This window comes from Eschrichtius robustus, chromosome 9 (assembly GCF_028021215.1).
Source record: "Eschrichtius robustus isolate mEscRob2 chromosome 9, mEscRob2.pri, whole genome shotgun sequence".
NCBI lineage: Eukaryota > Metazoa > Chordata > Mammalia > Artiodactyla > Eschrichtiidae > Eschrichtius > Eschrichtius robustus.
In genome coordinates, this window is record NC_090832.1 from 14,654,452 (window position 1) to 14,670,508 (window position 16,057).

General features: G+C 38.3%; 1 protein-coding gene across 1 annotated transcript in view; it reads right to left on the reverse strand.

Moving 5' to 3' along the window:
- Positions 1-16,057, reverse strand: part of ESR1 (estrogen receptor 1) — a 384,847-nt gene that overhangs the window by 175,612 nt on the left and 193,178 nt on the right. The window contains exon 5 of the mRNA XM_068550713.1: positions 8,733-8,849. Coding sequence (XP_068406814.1) covers positions 8,733-8,849 — 117 coding nt within the window. The remainder of the gene's footprint in view (positions 1-8,732; positions 8,850-16,057) is intronic.

Below are 16,057 nucleotides of genomic sequence, written 5' to 3' on the forward strand. Positions count from 1 at the left end.
TTCCTGGGACTCAAGTCTTAGGCATGACTATTACATCTTTAATAACAGACAAGGACTTACTGATCTTCTCAAAGTCCTATCTCAACAAACTTTGTTCCTGAACTCTTTCTTTGACGTGGCTAAAAAAATGTGTAGTGATATTATAACCATCTGCTCATATCACTATGAACATCAAACTCATTTTGGTGACACTCTTCACTCCAAAGAGATAGACTTTCCAAGCTAATCGATGAAGAGAATAGCTTTGTCCATTCCAACAGGTTTTTCCAGTTGCTGGTTGCTCTGCAAATTTAGCTTGAAATATAAATATGATAGCTAGTGAGGTTGTTCCTCATACTGGGAAACTTGTATACATACCTTTAGCTTTAAATTCTGACCCTCCCAACATAAAACACAAAATTTAAGATTTGAAAGATGCTCTAGAGACCACTCAGTCCTAAGCCCATATTTTTCAAAAGTGACAACTGAGTTCAGAAGAATTAAGTGATCTGCCCAAGGGTCTTGAAAGAGCCAGGTTCAGACTGGACCCATAGCCAGGTCTCCTTTTACTTGACAAAGTTACCTTTTTTTATACCAGAATAATCTAAAGATTTAAAAAATAAAAACAGATGGGCTTTCAACAAATATTGCAACTGTTACCTGAAAATAGTGAAAACCCTTGGCCTGAAGGAGAAAATGTCCTTTTTGAATGATATTAAGCAATAGGAAGTAATTAAATATTAAGTAATTCTTCTTAAAATAACCATCACACACTCCATATAAATGTAATTTGGTACTTCTGCTGTGCAACTAAGCCAAATGCGTTGATTAATGTTTTTGTTGAAGAAGAGTAGTATTTTGTGCCCACAGTAATTGTTCCTAAGCCATAATTTGGTCAGTGTGATACTAGTATCTTACTTATACGTGTGTCTACATTTCATGATGATCTAAGTCACTCCAGGTCAGTGAGGCAGTGCAGTACAACGAAAAGAGCCCTGAACCAGGTGTCAGGAGTCTTGGCTTCTGGTCTGAGTGGTTAACTAGCTGTGTGACTCAGACAAGAACAATGAGCTGAAAAACAACGAGGTGGACTAGGGGATCTTTTAAGTTCATTCAGCTCTAGACACCATTTATTATCCTAATCACAATCATTGAAACAAAATGTAAACACGTGAAAATTTATGCGGTCTTAGGCTTATAGAATTTAAAAACAGCAATTTATTCATACAATTACTGCCCCCAAAGTTCTGCATTTTGTAAATTCTATTGACAGAAAGGGTCCTTACCTCATCTCAAAAATGATTTGCTTTTGCAAATCAAATTATAGGAACAAGAAAGACCCATTTCTGGAATTTTTGTAAGAACCCGTCAGCATTTCTTTTAACATTCAAGGTGAGACATGGTCATTCATGAAAAGGTAAATGAAGATCCCTCTTCCTGTCCTTTAAAAACCAAAACGACCTCTAAATAAGCAATCAAAATTACTTCAGCATAAAACAATGAAATCAGTATTCTAACTATAACATATAAAAGCAAAAGTATGATTGTCAGTGTTTCTTGGTTCATTTTATATATGCAGTGAACTTCTACTGAAATATTAAAATAGCCTGACATTTAATTGTTTTCTAATATCCATTCATAACCAATTGTAATATACATGAAACCTACATCTAAATGAATTAGTGAAATACAGCACATCTGAAACAAGCCCATATTTTTCCAGAAGTACTGGTTCGCGCCTACTCCTGGGTTTTTTCCTGCCCTATTGTGTCCACTCATCATGTATATAAGAGAGGCGTGAAGACAAAATTCACATCCATATTCAGCATCCCTCACACAGCTGTCAGGAAAGCTAGATGGGGGATTCCTGCACTGAGTACGGAAGAAGGGTAAACGAACCTATAGGTCCTTTCCAAGTGTTAAGAGTCCATGACTCTCTAATTATTTTTCAGTTTCAAATCTGAAAAGTTCATATTTCTGGTTGTGATAGATTACAAAAATGGTTCCAGTTTTTTAACCTTTGCCAGATAACTCTGAAGGCCCCTCTCACGAAACCTAAGGACTCAGCCATTTGACTGGCATTGGCCCTTGGACATCAGCTGATAATGCAAGCAAAAACCTTGAAATAGGCTTGTGATTTGGGGCTTGTTCTCTTTTGTGCCTCTGCCATTACTGGGAGAACACGCCTGGACTAGCCTGCTGGAGGATGAGAGACTTGTGAAGCAAAACTCAGTCATCCTAGTTGCTCCAGCCAGAACAGCCAACTGACCTCCCGACATATGAGTGAGCCCTGCCAATATCAGCAGCCTCCTAGTCTCTCCCTGACATGTAATAGATGCTTCTTGTATTGCCATTGAGATGCTGAGGTGAGGTTCTGCTCTGTGGTGGAAGCTAACTCCTATACAGGTTTTAATTTCCAAGCAGATATTCTCCCTTAATTAGAAAAACAGGACTCTTGACACTCAATCTATTCATAGCTCAACACTTACAGTGTACTTTCAGTTGTGCTCATTCATTCTGTTAATTCATGCATGCTACAACTATTTCTCGACTGTCTATTAGTTGCAGGCACTGATCTAAGCGCTTGAAATACATCAGTGAACAAAACATACAAGCATGTTTTGTTTGTTTGTAAGCACCCATCTGGAGCTTATGCTCTAGTAAGGGAGACAGACATCAAGCAATAAATCATCTAATAATTAATTCTATGGTGTATTAGAAGGTGAAACTGCGGGATGTGATGGCTGCACTATTAAATGCAACGATCAGGATAAGCCTCATCGATAAATTGATAATGGAGCAAAGAATCTGAGGGAGGTGACGGAGTTAGGTGCCCAAATATCTGGGGGAATGGCATTCCAGGGAGAGGGAAAAGCTAGAGTAATCGGTCCAAGACATAAGTGCGCCTGACATGTAAGAATGCCCACGTGGCTTAGGGTAAGCAGGAGAGAGAGGAGTAGGAAAAGAGGTGAAAGAAGTTAGAATGGGGAGGAGACATGGTCCTCTGGCCACTGTAATGACGTCAGCTGGGTGAACGGGGAAGCCGTGCAATGTTTTGAGAAGTGATATGATTTGATTTCCATTTTTAATGTATCTTTAGGGAGAATAGATGGTAGGGAAGCAAGGAAAAAAGCAGGTAGGGCTTTAGCAATAAGCTGGGAGAAAGATGACGTTTCACACCAGAATGTCAACAATACAGGTGGTGAGAAGTGGTCAGATTCCAAAAATATTTGAAGATAGAGCCACCAGAATTTCCTGAACGTGAGGTATGGGAGAAAGAGAAGTGTCAAGGTTAACTCCATTTGTTTTGGCCTGAGCAATTCAGAAGATGAAGTTATTAGCTAGGATGGGAAGGATTGCAGATAAAGCATGTTTGAGGGTAAAGACCAGAAGTTCAGGTTTGAACAAATTGAGTTTGAGATGTTTCTTAGACACTCAAGTGAGGAAGACACCTGAGAAGCTGTATACAGAAGTCATGGACTTGGGAGAAACTTTGGACTAAAGGTATAAACAGGGCAGTCATCAGCATATAAATGGTATTTAAAGTCATGGGACTAGATGATACCAAAAAGGAGTGAGAACAGACAGAAAACAGAAGAGACAGAGAAAATAACATGAATTCCCAACCCTGCCTTCTGAAAAAGCTTGGATTCACATGCAGCGACAAGTCTCACAAGAATTGTTGGACTATCCCAAGAAAGAAATTCACATTTACATTCTTAATTCATTGATTTGGTTCTCCTGTCATTAACATTAATAAACAGTTACTTCTGGCAAAAAAAGAGCCAATGTAGGATCAAAGGAAACCTAGTTTTCTGGACTGGAAATTCATCCCATCAATGAAACAAATTATACTAACACATGACTATAAATATTAAACTTAGGCAAAAGGAAATATTTTATTTTCCAGCTCTTCATTGGGCATCTCAGTTATTCTGAACCCACAGCATACATTTCCCCATCTATACTATTATTTTTATTTTTTTTTAATTATTATTTTCTCACTTTAAAATTGTAACATTAATTTGTTAAATTTATTTATTGTTTTGGAATATTTCTCAAAATTAAATTGCAATGTTGTCACCAAAATAAAGACTAGTGACAATTATTACTTTATCTCAAATTTCTTCTTACTGTGTTACAAGCAAGCACAACCAGGATGGGCAGTGCATGAGTCCTGCACATCAATTAATTTCTGGTGACAATTTCCTTGTCTGAAAAATGAAAACCTTGCCACCAACACACTTCCGAGTTTATCGGGAGGAATTTTAACAAGTTTGTATAAATCTCTGGCATCATAAAATGATAAACAACAAATCTCATTCATCATGAAGCTATATCCAGCATATGACACCAAAGAGAAAAAAAGAAAAAGCAGATGTGTCTGAGCCAGGGTTTTACTCCCCACAAAGGAATTAGATATTTATACTTAGTACTAGTGATAAAATTGCCATTCTTTTCCTTCCAAAAAAAATCTGTGCTGAGTATTTAGGTAAGATAGGAATTATTTTTAGGATAGAAGATCTACAGGCATACCTCATCTTATTGTACTTTGAAGATATTGCATTCTTCACAAACTGAAAATTTGTGGCAACACTGCATAAAGCAAGTCTATTGGTGCCATTTTTCCAACAGCATTTGCTCATTTTCTGTCTTTGTGCTCCTTTTTGGTAATTCTCACAATATTTCAAACTTTTTCATTAATATTATATTTGTTATAGTGATCCGTGATCAGTGCTCTGATCTGTGATCTGTGATCTTTTACGACTTGCTGAAGGCTCGGATGATGGTTAGCATTTTTTAGCAATGAAGTATTTCTTAACTAGGTATGTACATTTTTTTAGACATAACGCTATCACACACTTAGTAGACTACAGTATAGCGTAAACATTAACTTTTATGTGCACTGGGAAGCCAAAAAATTTGTGTGACTCACTTTATATTTGCTTCATTGCAATGGTCTGGAACCAAACCTGCGATATCTCTGAGGTCTGCCTGTAATCACTAACACTTGTGCTGTACTTTATAAAGTACTTCACATGTTATGAACTGTGACCTTTACAAGAAACTTGTTAAGTGTAAATTATTTATTTTTATTTTACATCTGAGGATAATGAAACTCATAAAAATGACTGTAACAGGATTGCTCAGCAAGTCTGAGGGGAAGCCAGTATTTGGTCCAAGAATTCCACCTCTGAGGTTTTCCCCTTTCCACCAAACCAAGCTAGAATGCCAAGTTCTTGGATAATAATATACACCTTGGAAGTCAGATGGTCTGAATAACACCCCGGGTTGGACAAACCCAGCAGTGGCTGGCCAAAGCTCTGAACTTCCACTGGCCGCTGGTCTTCCATTCTCATCTTCATCTTCCATCCTGGTCTTAACTTGTCTTCCAGATTGTTATTTGCCACTTCAGGTGCAAATGTCCTCTTTGTACAAGGAGGATTCTGATGGAAGGGGCTAGGTGATTATCCATGTTTGCACTCTTCATAATAGCTCACCCTTAAGCAGCCCTGAACAAATAACTATTTAAATGAATTAAGTCATTATTTCATGGGAAAAAAATTTCTTGAACACTCACTTGGTGACTTGCTTAGTGCTAGATCAGTAGGCAGGACAGAGAGAGTCCCCACCATCGTGGAGTTCATGGACAGATGTTGAACAACTAACACTAATGGTGAGGAGAGCTCAGGGAAGAGTTGTTTCCTAGGAAAGGGAGAACACAGGAAGCTAACCTAGTGTGGGGCAAAAGGAAGACCTCCCTGAAGAAGAGACATTTAATCTGCCACTTAAGGTTGAAGGGGAGGGAGACAGATGAAAAGGAAAATGCAAGCTAGGCAGAGACCAGCAGCACTAAGATGGGAAAGTGCATCCCCTAAAGCATGTCTTAAATCCTTCATCTTACTGAACCATCTTGGCTCAGGACCAAATCTAATAATGATGTTGGGATTTTCAGGGTACAGCAGGCATCACAAGAGATTAAAATAAATTTCTTCATGTAGATAAATCATGCACTGTTTTGGATCTTTAGGATATTTTAATAAATGTATTCAGCCTTGCTATAAAAGTAAGGGGTAAGTTTGTGGTTCTCTCTCTTTTATCTGAAATGAAACATTTTATTTCATATGGAGAGATTCAGTATTCTAATTGGTCTCTAGCCTGGTTCAGACACTGGATTCTTGTGAAACCAGTAGGAAAATGTTGTAAAGATTTATCTAGTCACAGCTGTTCTTTACAAGTAATTTCAAATTTTATAGTTGGCTATAACTGTATTTCCAGCTGTAAATTAGGTCTTTATTGGGTGGGATCTGGGGAGTTGTTATACAAGGTGTCATGAGGTTATGTGTGGTATCCCATACTGTGGAAAAAAAGTAAATTATATTGCATTATGGCAAACACTATACATATAATTCAAATGAGATGTTCTCACAGCCTATAGTTTTACAATTTTAAAGCTTGTCATAAAACTTATACACATGGATAAACTGCCAGAAAGACACATGTTTTCATTTTATGTAGACGGATACTAACAACTGCTAAGGAATCTCTATGGGAAATTGTTATGGACTGAATTGTGTCTCCTCGAAAAATCACATTGAAGCCCTAACCCCAGTACCCCAGAATAGTACTAAATTTGGATATAGGGTCTTTAAAGATGTAATAAAGATTAAATGAGGTCCTAAGGGTGGGGTCCTAATCCAATATGACTGGGGTCCTTAAAAGAAGAGAAAAAAACACGACGGATGCACACACACAGAGAAAAGGCCATGTGAGGGCACAGCGAGAAGAGGACCACCTTCTAGCCAAGGAGAAAGGTCTAGGGTGAAACCAAACCTGCTGACACCTTGATCTTGGACTTCCAGCCTCCAGAGCTGTGAGAAATCAATTTCTGCTGTTTAAGTCACCCAGTCTGTAGACTTTGTTATGGCAGGCTGAGCAGACTAACACAGCAGCAAACTAGTATAGATATATATTTTGCAGTCATAAATATACATGTACAAGTACATGCATGCACACATAGATTGACTATGTGCAGTAATTATCTAAAGTCCTATTTGAAAGCAGTGGGAAGATTTTTATTATGTCTTTGCATGTTAAATTTTTTGTTAGATAAAAATGTGTATGCATAATTTATATTTATGCATCCAGATTGTATCTGGATATTAATTAAGAAAAACAGAATTGTTTTTATGAAGTAGGGTCAATGTATGGGTACCCTCAAAGAAAAAAAATGTTTTGGACCAATTTACAAGTTGATCATTTCAGCTTTTAGAGAGAATTTAAGAGTCTGGGCTTAATCTACCTACAACTGCCAAAGAAGAATATTAAACTTGGACTCTACTCTTTCAAAGTAAACTTTTTGCATGTAGCTGTTTTATTCCTGTCACTTATCAAGTTACCTTAAGAAGCTTTTTGTGAGTTTAATTAAGCCTGACTAATTCTGCAACAGTACAAAGAAAAATGAATTCCTTAAATATTTAATCCATTTATGACTCAAAATGTCATTTTCTGAATGTGGCTGCTAAATTTTTGGAATTAATTACTCTTTGAATCAAAGCTGTTTTTACAGACACTCAAGACATATAGTCACAGCTCACACAATGCGTAAATTCAACATTTCATCTGTTCATCAAGAGAATTTATTCCAAATGCTGTATTCAAAATCTCAACCCGGTAGGTTTATTTATGGCCATTAACAAAGGAATCTTTGCCTATAAGCGCCGTAATAATCAGGCATGATTGTTGGTTTTTCCTCTGCCTCCCCCTTCGTCCAAGTGTTAATGAGTTAAAGGTTAGCTTCCCTCTATTTGCACAATCGCTACTCTTTTTCATGGCCACTTTGTTCTCCTTAACTAATCTCAAGCCTCCTCTCCATTGCAGGCAGCACCATCATAGGTCTGTCTCTCTCCTTCATATCATCCTAAAACACTGGATGCACCCATTCCTTTATTTCAATTACACATTTCCTCTTGTTCTCTCCCAGTATTTTGAAGGCTATTCAAGACTAGAAGTGTTCTTCAAGACTAGATTCCAAAGAATACAAGGAGATCAATCAGGCAACCACATTTATGGAGCGCCTAATATTCCCAGAACCAGACACTGGATTCCTGTATAAGAAAACTGGAAGACTGGATACATGAGGAGACAGAAAACCACACATACACACACCCACATCACAAATACACGGGCACAGATCCCGACCACCTCGCGATGCTAGTCCTCAGAAATCACTGCATTGTTCCCAGCTCCATACTGGATGCTGAGATTATGTGGGCTGCTAGTTAACTCAACTTCTAAAGGAGAAAGCTGCCTTTTGATTGAAATTCAAATTCCCTAAGGGATGTGAAGGAATTGAAAGATGACAAACTAGCTCTTTAGCTTTCACATGTACAAGTCTCAATGTAAGGAAAGTTTCTTCCCAGATACCATTTTCTAGCATTAGGAATATAAACAGTAACTGAAAAATATTTCTAGAATAATTCGCTGAGCAGTCTTCTTTTCCTTCCGCCACCACCTCCCACACACTTTTGATTTTAGATATAATTATTTACATTGAAAATATGAAACACAAAATGGTGTGTTCAAATTTCTTATTTTTTAATAAAATGTGTTATAAAAATAGTGTTGTTGTGAAGAAAAGTGAGAATAGAAGAGAAATCACTCCACTCCCGTGGTGACTAGAATGGAAATGGCCAGCAGTGGGTGGTGGGACAAGGACCTCATGGTGGGCGCCCTGGGTCCAAGGTACCTACCCCCTTTCATCATGCCCACTTCGTAGCACTTGCGTAGCCGGCAGGCCTGACAGCTCTTCCTCCTGTTTTTATCAATCGTGCACTGGTTGGTAGCCGGACACATGTAGTCATTATGTCCTATCGAAAGCAAGAGGACAGAATTAGTATTATTTCAGGAAATTTAGCCGGTCGGAATCTACAGGGAAGCTGTCTGTGGGATGTTTTCACATCTCTTCCTTGGTCTTTCTATGTTGCTGCCTCAACCCATCATCCTTTTTTGTGTCCTTCTTGCAATGTTAAAAAAAAAAAAAACAACTCTCCTACAATTAATTTATGCCTCCCCAAGTTGTTTTGCGAGTTCTTTGGGCAAATCCCCTTCAGTTCACCCAGCCTATATTTGGGGGCACGATGTTTTATATATATATTCTCAAGGTTAAGCTTTCTCAGTAGATAAGGCCTTTTTTTTTTGGACCCAGGCCACCCACCAAAATTGCTGTCCAAATAGAGCTGTTAGAACTTTCAGACAGAGGGTTTCAAAGTGGCCTTTCTTAAAATATAATTTAAAGAATCTTTAAGTAGGTCTTCAAACGCAGCGCAGAACACCTAAATTCCAGTTGGGAGGTGGTGGGCTGTGGTGGTGACCAAGGTCGGTCCTTAAGGTAGTAAGTCAGTTCACCACCCACTAGCTGGAGGACGCTCAGCAAGTCGGTTAACGTCCTTAGGCCACACTTCCCCCCCCCCTCCCCCCCCCCCCCCCCCCCCGGCACCGCTGCATAACATTATTCTGAGAACTAAATGTGAGGCTACACGTCACGGGCTTAGCGCAGTGCCCTGGGTAGGGCAAACACTGAATGAATGTTAGTTGTTGTTGTGGTTATTTTATTCTAAATCCTCTTTCTTTTCTCTCTTGTTTATTGAATCTCTCTCACTCCAATGCTTCTTTCTAATTGGCTTTTTTTTCAAGGTTTATTAAGATATAATTAGCATGTAATATTGTGAAATTTGGGGGGGACCTATGAGCTTCATGAACTTGGATGTCCAAATCTCTCCCCTGCTTTGGAAACGTTCTCATCCATTATTTGTTTAAATAAGCTTTCTATCCTTTTCTTCCTCTCTTTCCCTTCTGGTTCTCCAATAATTCCGAAGGTTGTTTCTCTAATGGTGTCCTGTAATTCACATAGGTTTACTTCACCTTATTGTCTTTTATCATGTCATGCAAGTCTGACCCACAAAAAGGGTTCCCCTTGATCCACAGCACTCTCGAACTTCTATCTTATATCCTGTCCCTCCTTCTCAGCTCAACACCTAACAGATGTCTACAGTGGAGGTCTTTTTCCTCCTTTTCTCCTGCCTGGCTCAACCCACGTCAATCTGCTTTCCACCTTCGTTACTCCACAAAAACAGCTTCCCGGAAACCGCCAATGACTTCTGTTGCTGAATTCAGTAGACACTTTCAGCCCACATCACACTTGACTCATCAGAAGCATCTGACAGTTCCTTCCTTCCTCTTGACACATGCTTTTCCCTCGGCTTCTGTAACCAAATGCTCCCAGCGTTCCTTCTACCTCTCAAGCTGGAGCTTCCCAGAGTTTGCAGATTTGCCTCCCTCCGTGCCACAATAATCCAGAGCTGAACAGGGCTCAATGCCAGGCCCTTTCCTCTTCTGTGACTCTGAATTCTCCCACCAGAAAAGCTATCTCACGCCTACAGCTTTCATCACCACTAAATACAGATAAAGCACAGATGTAAACTCCCAGCCCAACCCTCTTCTCTGAGCTCTGGGGACAGGTATCCAATTGTCCACATGAAGTTTCTGCTCTAAGATTTAGAAGTCACCTCATTTCTTTATCCATCAAAAGAAGTCTGGTTGATAATGTACAGAATACTAAACTTCACAAATTAAAAAGTATTATTGGCATGTTTTTATAAAGCAGCCCATTTATATGAGTCTAAATTCTTGCACCTCTTGGGAAAACATCCTGAATTTAGACTAAAAAGATGATACGTACTATTTTAAAATATGTTTTCCATTCACAAAAAACAGTGAGTGTATATGCGACCTTCTAATTCAGATTCTCTGTTTAAGTCTCCATTTTCTCATTTACTAAGGGCAAGACTCAACACGTAGTGAAATGTTTTAACTACAGACCTCTTTGTTCTTTATTCAACTTAAGGGTCAGTCCAATTAGAATAGGGTGGAGTGGGGACTTGATAAGAAATGTTGGTCTCATAAAACTTGATTCTCTATCTTTAGATATACATTATAAAAGTCACTGTATAAACAGGCTTCAGATTAAATTAACATCTGCATTCTTCTATTGCATAAGAGGAATCAACAAACAGAGTTAAAACCTTGTAACTTCAGTAAGAGACCACACGCTGCCTCAAATACCCAGGCATAGTTATTACTTTTAGAATCTTCCCTATTAACAGGGGCAAATTGAGGAAATAATAGAATCAGAAATAAAATTTACCTGGGCAGATATAAACTCTAGGCAAAAGGTGTATTCTTCTGACACCCCAAAGAGACTCTTAGTGTTTGGTCTTCCATGATGTTTATATAGTACATTTTGACTTATTTTAACTCTTAAAATATAAGTTTATATCAGAAGAAAACAGTTAATAATAATTTGAACCAAAAATTACTTTGATTCACTTTCTTTCCCAAAAGCCAGAAGTTCTGCAAGCCAGAAGACGGGAGAACTGAATTGGGTCTGAAGTCAATGGTTAAATGTTATGTTTGGATTGGTCAGCCATCGTAGATATGTATCTTTATAAAACCAAGTGAAATTCCTGAACTAACATGTTTAACACATAAAATATGCGGGATTTGTACAATCGAATTCATCCCTTAACAAGAATGAAAATAGATGCACAACAGAACCAAGTTCATAATGCAAACCTCCTGTGACAAAGCTGGTCTTTCTCCTGCCTAAGCTACATGAAAATTTAGAATTGACAAATTGGCAACAAGAAAAAGTTAACAAGTACTTGCTTCATATAAACAATTAAAACAAATTCTTCTTAACCAAACACCATTAACAACTATTTGTAAGTCTTCAACTTACATCAGAAGAAAGGAAAACACAAAAGTTTTTTGTTGCCTAATGAGTATAATTTTGTAAAGATGTGTTCGTAAAGCAACTGATTTAAGTTTCTTTAAGAAGAAACTTCTTTTTAAATATTATTTGGTCTTGTAAAAATAATGGAAGAGAAAATCTTATTGAAGTAGAGTTCATTTAAAAAAAAAACTCGCACCAACTATCTTAATGAAACATACAGTGTCTTTACTGAAGAGACTGAGGAACTCTGTGTACCTGTGACCAGATCAGCCCAAAAGATCCTCTTGCACACAATGAAGTGCAAGAGGCCAAATCCAAGAGGTGAGCTGCAAGTGAAGGTTTGGAGAAATAATCACTATTTATTTTTGCCCACCAAAAAATAAAGCCTTTGAGCTAATATAGGGTTTGAATAATGGGAAGTGGGGGTGGGAGAGGAGACGAGGCAAGTGAACCATAAGCAGGAAACATGAAGAGTGTGGAGAGGAATTACTAGGAATTGCCTGTAAGCAGGAATTACCAGACTCACCCACGGCTCCAGGGGCCTCACACAGAGCTTTTCCCCAGGCCTCTGTGGGATTCTTTTCCTTGACTTTTTGTTTCCCCCTTTCTTCTTATTTTCCCTCTTTCAGCTATTTTTGCATTTTTACCATCACACAGAAAGTCTATATTTGTTACAAATATAGACTTTGCTTTACAAAAATAAGCAATGGCCCATATTCAGAGATTCAAAAGAAATATAACAACAGACCAAATTAAAACAAGCAGGTGAGGATGTGGAGAAAAGGGAACCCTCGTGCACCGTTGGTGGGAATGTAAACTGGCGCGGCCGCTGTGGAAAACAGTATGGAGGTTCCTCAAGAAGTTAAAAATAGAACCACCATACAATCCTGCAGTGCCACTTCTGGATATGTATGCAAAGGAAATGAAATTGCTATCTCGAAGAGATATCTGTACCCCCATGTTCATAGCAGCGCTATTCACAATAACCAACGATGGAAACAACCTATGTGTCTGTTGACAGATGAACAGATAAAGAAAATGCGGAATATATATAATGGAATATTGTTCATCCTTCAAAAATAAAGAAATCCTGTCATTTTCAACAAGGTGGATGAGCCTGGAGGGCATCAGTTAAATGAAATAAGCCAGACAGAGAAAGATAAATACTGCATGGTATCGTTTATATGTGGAATCTGAAAAAAAAAAAAAAAAAGTCAAACTCACAGAAACAGAATAGAAAAGTGATTGCCAGAGGCTGGGGTGAGGGAAATGGGGAGAAGCTGGTAAAAGGGAACAAACTTTTAGCTGTAAGATGAATAAGGTCTGAGGATCTAACATATAACATGGAGACAATAGTTGATAGTGCTGTATTGTTTAACTGAAATTTGCTCAGAGAGTAAAACTTAAATGTTCTCACTCAAAGGAAAAAAAAACAGAGAAAGAAAAAAGTAAATATATGAGGTGATGGATGTGCTAACTAATTCAAAGGGGAGAAATCCTGCCACAATGTATACATATAATCATATCACCACAACGTACACTTTAAATATCTTACAATTTTATTTGTCACTTATACCTCCGTAAAACTGAAAACAATAACATAAAATAAGCGGTAACCTGAGAGGAATTTAATAGTGTGTATCTTTCCTTTTGTCACCCTTTTCCCTCAGTGCTTTCTGGCAGTCACCTCAGACCAAATCTCTTTACTAAGCTTCCAACACCTGCCCCCAGTTCATTTAGACTCGACTGTCTCACAGACTCTTAGAGATGTGTCCCAAACATAAGTGACCATCTTCTCTCCTCACCTACCTGTTCCTATTCACCAATACACCATGACCCCTGAAACATGCGTGTTATTCTAGACTCTACCCTCTTCCTCACACAAACCCTCCACACACATAGTATAAACACCTACCAAATCAATTATTTTAAAGTTCTTTTTCAAAGCCACATCAGCTTTGTCCTGGGCCCGCCATCACTACCATAGCCCCAAGAATTTCCCACCCAGGTTACCATGACAGCCACAGCCTGCAGCCTTCCCCTGCCCATCATGCCCCACCACGTTGCCAGAGGGATTTTTATAAAATCACACACCATCATGTCACTAACCCACTTTACTAGTCTGATGTTCCTCAAAGCTCTCAGGATAAAATCTAAATGCCTCAAGACAGCTCACCAAGCTGTTCCTGATCAGCCCTTACCTCCTCTCCTAGCCTCCTCTCTCACCACCCTCTAAGCCACATCCAAGCTCTAGCTGTGTCTTTCTGTTCACTGTGTGCTCCTTCACACCCTGGGGGCTTTGCCCATGCCCTTCTTTCTTGTGGGAACACACTTCTCCTACTCTCGGCCCAATCGACTCCTACTCATATTTCAGGTGTTATCAGCAATTCCTCTGGGAAATCCTTTCTGCCCCTCCCGTGATGCCTGTCTTTTGTCCTGTCGTAACACCTACTACATTGCCCTTTAATCGCTGTTTCAACCCCCAGGTCACTTTGGGTTTGACAAGGAATGGACTATCTCTGTCTCATTTGTCACCAGGTATCCTGTGTCCAGCACATTCTCAAGGCACAGAGTGGAGCTCAACAAATATTTGTTATCGGAACAAAATGGAATCCCTAAGCTCTGTGTTGCCCCTCCCTCGCCCCCTGAACCCCCTCTGTGGAGCACAGGCCTCCTGAGGGGGCAGATTGGAGTTGTATAAAGGAAGATGGTGACCCCCAACAAAGCAATGGTCACTACACCCCAGGACCCCAAAACTCAGGTCCACAAAAACAAGACTTGGTCCTACGGGACGAAACCAGCAGAGGGAGAGGCAAGTCTACTCTTCAACACTGGATGGGGCCAGACATTATCATAAAGGAGCAGGTCTTCACAGATGTGACAGGTCAGGAAGTGAGAAGTAAGAGCTTGGATTACCCATGAATTATCTCCACCACTATTTCTATTCTGATGTCTTGCTGGTTTTCTAAGATGAGTGTATTTTATGACTGCCCCCAAATAACAATCAACACGTTCTAATTATTTCAAAGCTTGTTCTTTATAGAAATGTTTTCGTGAATTAAAATTTTATTTTGTTTTTCCCTCTAACATTTTGGTTATGTATGCATTTTAATATAGTTCCTTTTACTAATAGTGATTTCTTTTAGGAGTGTTTTAACTTTTTTGGAACTTCTACTTTATGACTTTTCTGAAGTTCAATTCTACAAGGTGATTAACAATTTCTTCCTCTCATCTCCCCCCTCTCACTGCCATCACCAAGAAACAGATTTAGCTGTGAAAATAATGGGTCCCTTTTATTACTTCCCATAAAAAATTTAAATTCTTATAAATGAATTATTAACAGCATCAAAGTATTAGTAGGGAAGGAGGCACATCTTAATTGAAGGGTTTCCTACATATAAAATACATGGACCCTTCAGTAACTGAAGCTAAAATACAATGTGCACTGCTCGTCTTAATAGTTAAAGATATTTAAAATATTTGCTTCAATAATATTACATAAATCTGAACATCAACTTGCCTCAATAACAGTTCTGTGATAGGTATGTAGTGTAGTTTTTTTTTTTTTTCTTCCTTTTTTACTACTTTCTAACTTGTGGATTCAGAAGTTGTACTTGAACTGTGCTTTCCAACTATTTCTATCACTGACACATTTCAAAGTTTGAAGGAAGCACACACACAGATTTAAGTCATAACCAGAAAAATATCAAATTATATGACATCAACTCTTATTTTATGATTTTTTTATAAATGAGCTCAGGAAAAATATACACAGTTCTCTGGGGGAAAAATGAATTGAAATCAAAAAGACTGATGAGGTCAGGCAAAAAGCTAAGCATGGTAAGGAATAAGCACTTAGCATTTTTTATCAAAATATGAGTAGTTAGCTAACGGTTCATATTTTTAAGGTATGGAAATGAAAATGAATTCTCAAATTAAAGATAAATTAACTCTCCAGTTTTTAAGCAACCACAAATCCAAAAAAAAAAAAATAAGGGTCAACTTTAGCTAATCTTATCTGAAAGTCTCATTGTATGGTTTCAAAGAAATAGTATTTCATTTTCAAAGTCCCATTCTTTTATACCTGATTAATCCATAAATTTAGCTAGCATCTATAAAGCTTGGTTACCTTTTCATTAAGGGCTCATTGAAATTAGAATTTGAAGTATCCAAGAGCCGTACCCAAATTGTTTAAGGTGCCAAATAAGATGTCAAAATCAGTATTTCTTTCTCCTCCTAAGAATCAATATGCATTTATAGAGTGTTAAATACTGTTTCAAATTT